At 37.5% G+C, this 14,286-nt stretch overlaps 1 protein-coding gene across 1 annotated transcript; it reads right to left on the bottom strand.

Annotated features, from left to right (window-relative positions):
- Nucleotides 1–8,978: 8,978 nt before the first annotated feature.
- On the bottom strand, nucleotides 8,979–13,999 carry LOC104084454 (phosphoinositide phospholipase C 6-like). Its single transcript, XM_009588304.3, has 9 exons — nucleotides 13,383–13,999; nucleotides 12,517–12,713; nucleotides 12,068–12,203; nucleotides 11,720–11,959; nucleotides 11,410–11,633; nucleotides 11,203–11,320; nucleotides 10,329–10,481; nucleotides 10,141–10,227; nucleotides 8,979–9,536 (listed from the first exon to the last, which is right to left on the bottom strand). Exons 1-9 carry the CDS (start codon nucleotides 13,704–13,706, stop codon nucleotides 9,243–9,245), a joined length of 1,773 nt encoding a protein of 590 aa, XP_009586599.1. The 5' UTR covers nucleotides 13,707–13,999; the 3' UTR covers nucleotides 8,979–9,242.
- Nucleotides 14,000–14,286: the final 287 nt, after the last annotated feature.

The following is a 14,286-nucleotide window of genomic DNA, read 5'->3' as shown; positions in this document are numbered from 1 at the left end:
CCTGGAGTCTCGGGTGAATTCCGGATGGTTAACAGATCAAAATGATTAGACTTAGAACAAACCTGGAAATTCCAGTCTTCTGGTGAAATCGCACCTGCAGAACTTTGGTCGTAGGTACGAGCTCATAGAAGCGAGAATGGTAGCGCAGAAGTGGACAAGGGGGAGAGGAGCAGTGGCCGCATGTGCGGGGAAAGGTTCCGCATCTTCGTGACCGCAGATGCGGATAAAAAGTCACAGGTGCACATGAGACCGTTGAAGCGGACTACTTCTCGTAGAAGCGAGTCTACATAAGAGGAAATGCGATCACAGAAGTGAAGGCAAGGCAGCCTTGGAAAAACCGCAGAAGCGATAGATTTTTCGCAAAAGCGGAACTGCAGATGCGGTTAAATTTTCTGCATAAGCGAAAGCACTGGGTAGTGTACAAAAAACAGAGGGGTCCGAGATTTTCTCATTCTTGGACATTTCAAACACGGGTTGAGGCAAATTTTCAGAGAGAATTCACGAGAAATCTTGACATTCGAGGAGTTCAGAGGCCGATTCGTGAGTCAAAGGCATATTTGAATAGGGAAATTGCACGGTTCGATGTAAGTAACACTTCTAAACTTGGTTTTGAGTGTATGAATCCCTGAATTTCGTGTTATATGAACTTTTTGGAGGTGACGGGCATGTGGGTATGCACCATAGAAATTGTTTGGAGCTGAGACTCATGTTAAAGATCATGTTTATGCTACGTGCTGATACTTTTGGGACCCACAGAGGTCTTATTGCTATTTAATTACTTGTCTAAATTTATAAATTTTTTACTCAGTCATATCTATCATTTGCATATCATATCTCAGTCTCTATTATCATTCATTGATACATCATATCATCATGTCGGGTTGACTTTCATGTTATTGAGAGCCCGAGAGACTAGAGTTTTTGAATGATATTTATGGGATCGAGCTGCACGCCGCAACATATTTTATTTTTTTATGCCTGGATCTGGCTATTATAGCACTTGGTCTGAAGAAGCCCCTCCGGAGTCTGCACCCCCCACAGTGAGCGCGAGTGATTTTATATTGTGGGATTAATCTTCGCTGGGCATGGATCTTTCCCGAATCATCTATACTTTGGGATGGATCTTCCTTGGGCATGGATCTTGCCCGAATCATTTATACTATGGGATGGATTTTTCCTCGCATGGATCTTGCCTAATTATCTATATTGAAGGATAGATCTTCCCTGGGCTGGATTAGCCTTACACAGTACTGAGTGACTGACTGTCAGTGATATATACTTTGGGATGGATCTTCCCTAGGCTGGATTGGCCATATACAATACTGAGTGATTGAATATTTTGAGAGTGTGTGTACACGAGGTTTCCACTGAGGTGCATCACATACAGCATATACATTGGCATGTAGATATAGAGATGTCATATTACTCATATCATTCAGAATTGATCTATTTTACTTGTATTGAGTTTAACTGTTGAACTTGAAAGGATGCCTACATTTCTATATTGTTATTTCTATACTGGACTGTAGTGCCCCCGGTATCCGAAATCTCTACACTACCTACTTTGGAGTACGGGCGACAGGGGTATGAGTACCTCCCCCGTACTGAGAAGTGGCTGGTGCGGCCTGAACCGAGACCCCTTGAGCAAGGCCAGTGCAAACAGTCAATATCAAGGCTAAAGCCTCCTCAAGGCCTAGAATCACAATAGGCATATTTGGTGCCTGAGCTGATCCCACCAGATCAACTATGTATGGAACCTGCTACAGAGCTTGCGCAACTGGTGGTTCTACAGGTGGTGCCCCAATTGATGTACGAGTTACACCTCAGCCTCTACTACGGTTGTGGCCTCTACCACGACCCCGACCTCTCGTGGCACTAACTGGTAGCACTCGTGGCTGACCGTCCAATCCGGTAGTACGTGTCCTCACCATCTGTGAGAGAATAGAACAACATAATTTTAGTTTTCCAGAATCAACAAATTCGCGCGACAGAATACAAGAAAGTGAAATTTTCCTAAGGCTTCGGCAGCCTCTCGAAGATAAGTACAAACGTCTTCGTACCGATCCGCAAGACTCTACTAAACCTGCTCATGACTCGTGAGACCTATGTAACTTAGGCTTTGATACCTATTTGTCACGACCCAAAATTTACATGCTGTGATGGTGCCTATCTCTATACAAAGCAAGCTGATAACCTTAATAAAACACTATAATCTTTTAAGTTTGAAAATACAATACTTAGATATAATAGAAAATTCCACAAATACCGATACAAATACACTCCCAAAACCCGGTGTCACTGAGTACATGAGCATCTAAATGATAGTATAGTCTGACTAATAAAACATTGTCTGGAAATATATAACAGTACAAACAACTGAAAGGAAAGAGACACAAGGTCTGCGGATGCCAAGCAGCTACCTTGATAGTCTCCAACAGATAAAACTCTGAAATCTAGCAGTTGTCGTATTCGGAAGTACCTGGATTTGCACACGAAGTGCGGAGTGTAGTATGAGTACAACCGACCCATGTACTCAATAAGTAACAAGACTAGCCTTTGGACGAAAAGTAGTGACGAGCTCAACAGGTACAGTCCAATATAGAAATAACAGTACAGAAATGTAGGCATACTTTCAAGTTCAAAGTTAAACTCAGTACACGTAAAATAGATCAATTCAGAATGATATAAGAAATATGACATCTCTATATCTACATGTCAATGTACATACTGTATGTGATACACCTCAGTGGAAACCTCGTGTACTCACACTCTCAAAATACTCAATCACTCAGTACTGTATATGGCCAATCCAACACAGGGAAGATCCATCCCAAATACAATATCAACTGACAGTCAGTCGCTCAGTACTGTATAAGGCCAATCCAGTCCAGGGAAGATCCATCCCTCAATATAGATAATTAGGCAAGATCCATGCCAGGGAAGATCCATCCCAAAGTATAAATGATTCTGGCAAGATCCATGCCCAGGGAAGATCCATCCCTCAATATAAATGCTTCGGGCAAGATCCCCAGGGAAGATCCATCCCTCAATATAAATGCTTCGGGCAAGATCCATGCCCAGGGAAGATCCATCCCTCAATATAGATAATTAGGCAAGATCCATGCCAGGGAAGATCCATCCCTCAATATAAATGCTTCGGGCAAGATCCATGCCCAGGGAAGATCTATCCCTCAATATAAATGCTTCGGGCAAGATCCATGCCTAGGGAAGATCCATCCCTCAATATAAATGCTTCGGGAAAGAACCATGCCTAGGGAAGATCCATCCCTCAATATAAAATCAACTGCTCTTATTGTGGGGGGTGCTGACTCTGGAGGGGTTCCTTCAGCCCAAGAGCTATAATAGCCAGATCCTAGCATAAATAAATAAAATATGTTGCGGCGTGCAGCCCGATCCCATAAATATCACTCAAAATCTCCAATCTCTCGGGCTCTCAATGACATGAAAATCAACTCGACATGATGATATGATGCATCAATGAATGACAATAGAGACTAAGATATGATATGCAAATGATAGATGTGACGAGTACAAAATTGTAAATTTAAACAAGTAATTCAATAGCAATAAGACCTATGTGGGATCCAAAATATCGACACGTAGGCTAAACATGATTCCTAACATGAGTTTCAGGTCAATTTCCTCTAACACATGGAGGATATGTGGATAATGACATGATTATGAAACTCCACGCAATCAATTAAGTAACAATTTATATGGTGCACGCCCACACGCCCGTCACCTAGCATGTGCGTCACCTCCAAACAATTCATATAACACGAAATTTAGGGATTCAAACCCTCAGAACCAAGTTTAGAAGTGTTACTTACCTCAAGCCGTGAAACTTTTTATTCCAATACGCCTTTACCTCGCGAAATGGACTCTGAAAGCCCCGTATCTAGTCATAATTGATTCGATACAATCAACACAAATTATAGGAATCAATTCCATATGAAAATACTAAATTTTCTAACAAAATCCAAAATTCAACTAAAAATCATCAGTGGGGCCCAAGTATCAGAACCCAACAAAAGTTATAAAATATCAACGCCCATTCAACAACTAGTCCAACCATACTAAATTTACCAAATTCCGACATCAACTCGACCTTCAAATCCTTAAATCTTATTTTCAAATCCCTAGGCCCAAATCCTCAAATTTTACCTCAAAAACACATAATCTAGTCGAAATACTCGATGATAATTCAATATTATTGACTAAAAATGATCACAAGTGACTTACTTCAATATTTCCCGTGAATTCTCTCTGAAAAATCGCCTCAACCCGTGTTTCAAATGTCCAAAAATGAGAAAATCTCAGACTCCTCTCTTTTTTGTACACTACCGAGAGGTTTCGCATCTGCAAAAATTTTAACCGCATCTGCGGTCACTCTTTTGCGGTGAAGCTTCCGCTTCTATGACAACCTTCGCTCCTGCAGACAAGAAGTCTGCTTCTACAGAGAGGTTGTCCGCTTCTGCGCAGCAGCTTGCCCCCTCCCCTCCCCTCCCCCATTTTCGCTTCTGCGGTCGAACCTTCGCATATGCGCATCCAGTTCTGTGATCCCTGACTTTGGAAAGCCAAATTTCACTTCTGCATAGCCAGGCTCGCTTCTGCAAGCTCTCACCTGAGAGAAAAGTTTTGCAGGTGCGATTGCATCAGTTGGCAACAAGTTCCAGCCTTGTTCTAAGTCCAAATTTTGATCCGTTAACCATCTAAAACTCACCCGAGGCCCCCGGGATCTCAAACAATTATACCAATAAGTCCCAAAACATCATATGAACTTAGTCGAGGTCTCAAATCACATCAAACAACGCTAAAACCATGAATCACAACCCAATTCAAGCCTAATGAAAACTAACGAATTCCAACTTCTACATTCGAAGTCGAAACATATCAAATCAAGTCCGATTGACCTCATATTATGCACATAAGTCATAAATGACATAACAGACCTATTCCAATTTCCAGAATCAGATTCCGACCCCGAAATCAAAAAGTCAACTCTCGATCAAACTTCCAAACTTTCAATTTCCTATTTTTGCCATTTCAGGCCTAATTTAACTACGAACTTCCATAATTTTCCGGGCATACTCCTAAGTCCAAAATCAACAAACAGAGCTATTGGAATCATCAAAACTCTATTCCGGGGTCGTTTACACATAAATCAACATCCGGTCAACCTCTTCAACTTAAGTTTTCATCCTTGAGACTAAGTATCTCAATTCATTTTGAAACCTCCCCAGGCCCGAACCAACTATCCCGACAAGTCACATAACAACTGTAAATCAAAAAATGAGCAGTAAATGGGGGTATAGGGCTATAATACTCAAAACAACCGGTCGGGTCGTTACAGCCTAGTATAGAGATAGGCGCCATCACGACATGTAAATTTTGGGTCGTGACAGATCTGCCAAGCAAGCATACATTTATTCCACCCATTAGGTTTACACCTAGGTTAAGGTTACAACTCTAAGCTTTTCTCTATTGACAAAACCTCAAAAATATTTCAGTTAGTACTTGTTCATTAGCTAGTCAAATTCCTTAGTAGTTTAATATAGAAAAATTGGTACACATCTTTGTTTGAAAGCTAAATCTAGTTATTTCGAGTTTCTCTCTTGAGTATTTACCTCAAAACACATTCTAAACTCCTTGTGGATCCGACCCTGACTCATGTTAGGTTTATTATTGTAACAACCATTTCATATTTACTTAATTGGGTTGTCAATTGGACGTGATCAATGGGACGCACGAAGCAGATGTGGAAGTGAATATTGATATACATGTCATCCCCAAGAGAGATAGTTTGAAATACATTGGGTCTGTTATACAAAGCAACAAAGAGATTGACGGGGATGTTACTCATCGTATTGGAGCAGGGTAGATAAAATGGAGTCTTGCATCCGTGGTTTTGTGTGATAAAACTATGCCACCAAGACTTAAAGGCAAGTTCTACATAGTGGTTATTAGGCCGACAATGTTGTATGGGGCTGAACGTTGGCCCGTCAAGAAGTCTCATGTTCAAAAGATAAACGTAGTTGAAATGAGGATATTGAGATAGATGTGTGATCGTACGAGGAAAGACATGATTAGGAACGAAGTTATTAGGGACATGGTGGGAGTGGTCCCTGTGGAGGATAAGTTGCAAGAATCGAAGATGTGATGGTTTGGGCACGTAATAAGGCGAGACATAGTTGTCCCGGTTAGGAAGTGTGAGAGGCTGACCATGACAGGTCTGAGGAAGGGTAGGAGTAGGCCTAAGAAGTACTGGGGTGAGGTGATTAGGCAGGACATATCACTGCTTCAGCTTACCAAGGACATGACCCTCGATAGGAAGGCATGGAGGATGAGTATTAGGGTTGAAGGTTGACAGATTAGTCATGAGTCTCTCCTAGGCTTGTCAGTAAAACTAGTCCTATTGTTGTATTTACTTATGCATGGTTCGTTATTAGTATATGTTGTGTTATTCGCTTCCATTACCCTATTACCTTTTTGTTTCTATTATTTGTTAATTTAGTTCATTGTTTCTTGAGCCGAAGGTTTTCTGGAAACAGTCTCTCTATCTTCATAAGGTAGGGGAAAGATCTGTGTACACACTACTCCTCAGACCACACTTGTGGGATTACTCTGGGTTTGTTGTTGTCGTTATTGTTATCTTTTTCTTGATCTATTATTTTCGAAATAGTTGTCATTTACCTACTTTCTTAATTGGAATAAAATATAAGAGAAAGAAATATTAAAATAATACAACAGTTAGTAAATAAAGTATAGTAAATTGAAGAATCTAAATTAGGCAGCTTATTTAAATTCCAGAAGTATTTATAACACCCCAACTTTAATTATTTCGTTGCACCAAAGGTATGAAGACTTTGCAAGTATTAGTGATAGAAGTTGAAGTTCCTTGGAGACTTTACATTATCAAATTCAACTTTGCTTTAATCAAATGCCTAAGCATTGTGCACTCTTAAGTTAGCCGATCGAACTCTATACTAACCAGACAATAGCAAAATATATTCGAATATACATGTATATACATAATGAACAGCTGCATATAATACACAATAAATAGATCCACCAAATTCTACGGTGTGTATATGGTTGAAAAATAAACAAAATTTTAAACCAATTTCAAACTCATTATCACAAGAAGAGAAGTGGGTGCAATGATAATTAAAACTATCCATGAATAATTTATAGAGTTTAGTACCTTTAACATTCACATCAATAGTAATTTCTGAAAATAGTGGTACAAGAAGAAGAACAAGTGATTTAAATGAAAGAAAATTGGGAGATTTTGGATTACCGAACATATCAATGGGTAATTTTTAAAAGTTTGCTGATGGTAGGGATAAATTTGACCACATAGTATAACAATAGAGGTAAATTTGGCCGGATAGTATGACAGAGATTAAATATAGACAATATCCGAAAGTAGAGAGGTATATTTGGCCCTTTAAGTTAATTAGTATTAGTGAGTCACATTATAAAAAAAGACTAACTTGTATTTATAAGAGATCAGTATTTATATAATGTATATTTATAATTATATATTTATGCATATATATTCCAAAAATATTTGATTGAGCTATTAAAAATTAAATTATACGTACAATTAACATTATTAAATATTCATAATACTACCTCTTATGAATGAAGTCAAAGGTGCACTATGTTATATTTTTATTCTTTCAATTAAAACTTCTCTTTCTAAACTATGTAAGTCTAATTGTTCTTAACTTTTATGTACGTGTCAACCATACATTATTGTAATAGTTACTACCACACAACATAAGTACTAAAATATTTGGTACAACTACTAAAATACTTGTATAAAACAAAACAGTAGAAATATTTTAGAAATATTTGCTTGGAGTTTTAAAAAAAATGAAAATATACAAACAGTATCCTTACATGAGTAATTGAGCGGCTAACAATTGTATAAGGGATGGAAATAGCTACAAAAATTATGCCCTTTCATTTAATTTGTCAACCTCTACATGAGACCATGAACAACTATATTTCCAGCAATTTCAATTCACTTTTTTCTTTTCAAAATTTAGTACCTTATCAAATCAACGTAAAGTACTTTTTAATCTTTTAGTTGCGTAGTGCAAACAAAAACACCAATTTATATATATAGCTTAACCAACCAAAGAAAACAAATGAAAATAACGACAAATAATTACGGAAAAATTGTTCAACATAATAATGAGTAAAATATAGGACAATACAAATTAATACTCAATAAAAGTCTTACTTTGCAGTACATTTTAAACAAAGTAGAAACAAGTATATCTACACAAGCCAGAAATTACATCTAATTAGAAGACAATGAATACAGACGTGCATGTTGTAAAACTTAGTGTATTCGACGTCCCAACAATCACATTATTTTGTATTTGAGATATAAAAAATAAGAGAAAAAATCGTACTACTCCTATTACAAATGAGTATATATCACTACACTTTCTTGTTAAACTTCTATCTTTTGTTTAAAAAGAAAATATTGTAGAATAGACAGAACCTCTAGGGATTAATCAATTGAAAAACAATAAAGCCTTCCGTTGGCAAATAGACTATAAACTAATTCTAATGGTTCTTTTGCAGAAAGTTAATATTATAGTACACATTTGTACCATAAATACAAGCCTCTATATGGTAGGAGATATGGGAAAATGAAAAAGAAATTAATTTACCTATCAAGGTGTTGCTGAGCAAAATATGACAAATGATATGATATGATTATTCGAACTTTCCAAAAATAGATCCTCCAAAATGGCATTACTATTGAAGGATGCAATGCATACTCAGCGAGATTCTTGAAGAGTTAGAGCAACAGAGATGTTAAAAAGAATACTAAAATATAATCTCAAGTATTCTGATAGGCAGTTTTTTTTTCCCGTTTAGTTTGAGATTCTTTGTACATTGAACATGATAGTGAAAACACAATTCTGTTGAGATGAAGAAAAGGAAAGAGGTAATCTGTATTTTCTGCCTCATTTTGATACCTGAATATATATATATCAATGTTAACAAGAGTACAAAACAAATGTCACAAACTCACAAGCCCATAACTTCATCCCTCAAGCTTAATTTATTTCCCTTCCTAATACAGCATCATCACTCCCACTGTACAAGAGCTGGACATTTAGATACAATCAAATTAAGCATGTGTCTACAAGAGAAAATCCTATAAAGAAAAAAGAATAAAAGTTTTTCACAGTTCACACAAATTGAAATCGCATAAGAAGTTTGACAGATTTCATTTTTTGACCCTTCTTATCATAGAGAGCGACTGATCTGATCCCTGGTCTCAACTCTGAGACAGGCAAACATGTCTGTCCGCCAAAATCATCCTTCTCCGACATGTCATATTCTCGTACTTCAATTCGAAGCAAAGCCAGCTCTGGCACTGTCAAAGGGAAATTAAACTCTTCATCCCAAATTGGACACCAATCATCCTCAATTATCCGAGTCTTTTTTTTACGAGCATCTGCAGGCACTCCAACGATATATAGCTGCCACACAAGGATCAATAAAGGTCTAATAAATTCCTGCAGCTATCTTGGAGTACAAAAAAGAACAGGAGGAACATGCAAATTAAAGGATCATAACACCTTCTGAGTTCAGAACAACTTTAAAATTGGGCATTTCTTGAATGAGTATGTTATAACATATTGCTTAAGTACAGCAGGTCTACTTGAACAACCATGGCGACAATTATGTTAACTAACCAATTAATGGCTATAGGTGAAAGGAAAAAAATACTCCCTACACAATGACGCGCTTTGGCTACCAAATCTCAAGTTTGAAATTTGTTTTATTTACTTGAATATGATGCAGATTTCTTGTCCTTTTTTCTTTTCCAGTAAAAGTTGGCAAAATACTATCTACCAGGTAGTGGATCTTGATATGTCAACATACTGAGGTCTAATAAAACATTAACAACTCCATGAACTATTCCTGAAGGCGACAACTCCATACATTTCCATATCATTTCTATGAAGTCAAGGGGAAGATTGAATTAGATTTAAACAACATCTAGCCTCTCAATGCATGGTCTGGCAAGGAGTGTGTTAATTTAGGTAGGCAAGTAAGTCGGGAACCATCATCCTCACTAACCTTGGTGTAAAAGTCTGGAGGCGAATAGGCATCAAAATGTGTATGGCTGAAATCTAAGCGCCATCCATCTCCCATATATACTCTGACCTGCAGAAAATAAACAAAAAAAGTGTTACACTTCTTCAACAAGACCATCATAATATCTTGAAGTTTGATATTCTCTCCACATTAAAATATGTTTTGCTTACCTGTAAAGTTTTCTTCACTGGCAATTTCACTTTGGGATCAAATACCTCATTGTGTGGGCCTTTTTCCATGAGAAAGCGAGGCTTTCTCACATAGCCACAGCTTCCATTAGACCTAAACATCCCATGCATCATCCAGAGTGATTTTCCATATCCCTATTTTGTGCAGTTAATATAACAATTAGACAGCTGATATAGAACCAACAACAACAACAACCAACAGCCCAGTGGAACCGCACAAGTGGGGTCTGGGGAGAGTAGTGTGTACGCGGGTCTTACCCCTACTCCAGAGGAATAGAGAGACTGTTTCCGATAGACCCTCGGCTCACGAAAATGGAAAGAGACATAGGAGCGGTAACATCAAAGAAAGCCAGAAAAATAACACCAGCAACGTAATAACCAGAAAATAGAAAGAAAAGCAATAACAATAAGCAGTAACAATGGCACAGTACTACAGACACAATGGAAGTAATAAGAACACAACAAGAAGCACTAGCATCCTAAGACAAAACATTATCAGACTAGCCTCCTACAACCTAACCTGCAACCCTAATGAAGTAATATGGACACAACTGAAGCTACTAGCAGCCTAAGAGAAAACACTATCAGACTAACCTCCTACCTCCTAACCTACAACCTTAATGCTCGACCTCCACAGCTGAAATAGAACCAAGTTGAGTATAAGGATTAAATCAGGAGATCTCATTGAAGCAGTTATCTATTACCCCGTATATCATAATCACTGGCATGTTACGTTCTTTAAAAAGTGAAGTTTCTATGGGTCGCAGAGAAATGGAGAAGCAATCAAAAAAGTCAATGTAAGGCATAGAACAGATATAACATGTTGATGCACCAGCATTCAGAAGTTCAAACAAACCTGCATGTTAAATGCTACCATCTGCGCTCCATGCATCCAGCCAGTCATAGGCTTGAAATTTGTGGAGGTTACTCTTGTTCCCTTAGGGTACACCCTTGCAATATTCTTTTGGGTGAACCTAGCAAATGAAATGGAAAACTGAATCAAGAATAACCAGAGCATTCTCATCAATTGTTCAATTTTATATGGCACAAAATTGTGGAGTACCTGACCAAATCTGTTCCATAATTTTCTGCCGCTCTTTCGAGTTCTTGTTCACTCAAACTAAGTCGACTGACTTTATTACTTCCCTCCCTTAGTGCACGTTTCAAACCATGTTTTGCCTTCCCAGCATGAACTGCTATCAGACTCTTGTACTGAGGTGCTCCTGGTTGGTATGATTGTTGGTCGACGGAGGTATCACCGTCTTCATCATCTTGATCACTATCACTCTATCGTCCAGATGAAATGGCACCATAAAAGCAGAATTAGCATCCCTACAATAAGAAAATCAAGAGACTGTTTAATGTCATTTTACCCTTTCATCAGTGTCCTGATCCTCGGTGCCAAAATCTGATTTCTCCTTCTTCATAGCGTCCTCTCGAAATGAATCTTTTCCCACTGGAGATGTGTCTCTCTGATGCTTTGACTCAAGGTACTCTTTAGGTGGTTTTGTAGAGAGAATAATCCGATTCTTAAGCCGTTCAGGTGAAGGAAATTCCTCTAAGCACTCTGACTGAGGATAATATAGCATTTCTCCAAAGGTTTGGGTAACCATCTAGAGAAACAAAGGGAACCCCAAGAGTAAGGAAAGGAGTTAAAGCTTAGATTAAAAAGACACGTAATATTTCAAGCTGTTATCCACAAAAGGGAAATGGATTCTAACCTCTGCAACTTTAGCTTGAAGGTCCGGTGACAGGTGGTCTTCCAACGTGATTATGACAGGATAAGGCGATTTAACAAAAGCATGGTCTCTAATGGCCTTTAAGCATTTAAGAAGTGGCACTGGTGTGGTCAGGGTCCTGCAAAATGGTAATAATTGGAATCATTCAACAAAATTAAAGGTAACCTGTATCAATTGAAGTAAAATTTCAGAACTTCAGACATTGGACATCAGAGAGCATGAGAGGCAGCACATATATATGTTAAGTTACTTTGAACAGTACAAGCGATATTGCAGATTTATTCTTCTTCAACTTATTATTACAGCTATTAATGCAAGGGTATGTTGAATGTTTGTAAGTACCTTTGGAAATTTTACTAAACTACCGTCTCTTAATTAATGAAAAAAGGATGAATATAATTACACAATGAATCAAGGAGCATATATTGTACCTTCCATGAAGAACATGAATATTATCTTTTGCTGAATTTGGCCATAAGTCCAGTTCAATACCGCGGACACCTCTTTCCAAAGCTTTAACTATTGGAATTTCACTACAGTCGCTACTAAGTTGGTTTCCTGTTAGATAGGAGTTGTGACCTGTATAGATGAAATAATGTTGCAATGGAGCACTCATATCATGGTGTACCTGAAATGACAAATTGTTAAAGCAAATTTAAAGGTACTGTCACACATACATATATATTACACAAAGAAAATTAAAACTTGAACATACACTAACCATGCACAATAAATAGTTCATGAGTAAAGAGGAGGCTATCATTAATTTTCAATGGGAAACACAGTACAATCCTTAACACTTAAAAGTTTAACCCTTTCAATGCTTAACCTTAAAAAGCTCAAGTCTTGAAGGAGAAAACCAAAATAATTCAGCTCCATTCTTAACAACCTTCCATTGCATTGATTAATCTAGACCATCTCTAGAAGTTTAGTCTGCTCTCTGTCCCAACAACAACAACTCCTCAATCCCCGCAATTGGGGTCGGTTATATGAATCATTTATGTCCATATTGCTTCATTTTAGCTCGTCGATCTTAGTCCAATATAACTAAAAACAAAATTACCTAGCCTCTCTACATTTTCTACTAACGCATAAATCTCTAACGAGACTATAACAGAAAAGTGAAAAATTGCAGCTAAACAAAATTTCCAATTTTAGTTGAGCAGTATATGCAAAAAAACTGCTACTACTGTTTTATTGTAACTCTAGCTATTGAATGAACTTAATATTGTCCACAAAATTCTTTTTCCCCCAATGTAAGTGCATAAGTAATTGGGTATGGTAACGTAACAAATACCTGAGATTTGATGGGTCCATTGAGATCATCCTGAAAAAGAAAATAAAAGAAATCTTCGAGTTCAAGTGAATGATTAAGCCGCCTGATCAAATGGTGCCGGCGATTAACAACTTGCTGTATAATTTGCTCCGCATCTTTAACGGTAGCACATTCCTCTCCTTGAACCTCCACCAGAAAACGGAGAAGCTGATCGGCGTTCATGTGGGTTCCTCTTCCGGTGTACCGTGAAAACGCTTCCCTCACCTCCGGCGGCGGCTCCGTCTCCCTGATCTTGAATTTCCGGTTAAAACACCCAAACATTCTGTAATAATTATAACTTCCCATTTCCCAAATCAATCTAAAAAATGATATCTCTAAGACTACAAATCGTAATAAATGTAATAATGAGTCAGCGATTCTTGATCTTGTGTTTTTCTAAGGAGAGAGGAAGTTTTATTAAATATATAATTGAAAAAAGACTGAAATATTTTGGTTGATGACGACTTTGAGGGGTTGTTACTTGTTAGATGAAGAGAAGATCTATAATCATATGTGTATATATGAAAGTGATAGGACTATTGTTGAAGAAATTGTATAACGTTTCAATTAAATAATTACGATCTATCATTTTTCTGATTCTCCCATTTCGATCTCTTTATTTTGTCAGCTTCCTGCTTGCCGTTAGAGTCGAATCTTTCCCGCCAATGTTGTTTTCTTTACTTTTTACTTAAATTACTTTTGAGATGCTTATATAAAACGAAAAAAAATAAGATCTTTTAAAAGAAAATTTGGTGATAAAATTTTGTAAATTTTGTATTGAACTAGTGGAATTCTGCTTTCTCTTTGTTTTTACTTTCTGATGCTATTCTTATTGAACTAAAAAGTAATGAGCATGAGGAGAAAAGGTAAAGAAACATATAGCTTT

Source organism: Nicotiana tomentosiformis, chromosome 3 (genome assembly GCF_000390325.3).
Source record: "Nicotiana tomentosiformis chromosome 3, ASM39032v3, whole genome shotgun sequence".
Lineage (NCBI taxonomy): Eukaryota > Viridiplantae > Streptophyta > Magnoliopsida > Solanales > Solanaceae > Nicotiana > Nicotiana tomentosiformis.
The sequence above is the reverse complement of the archived record's forward strand: the minus strand, read 5'-3'. Positions and strand labels throughout refer to the sequence as shown.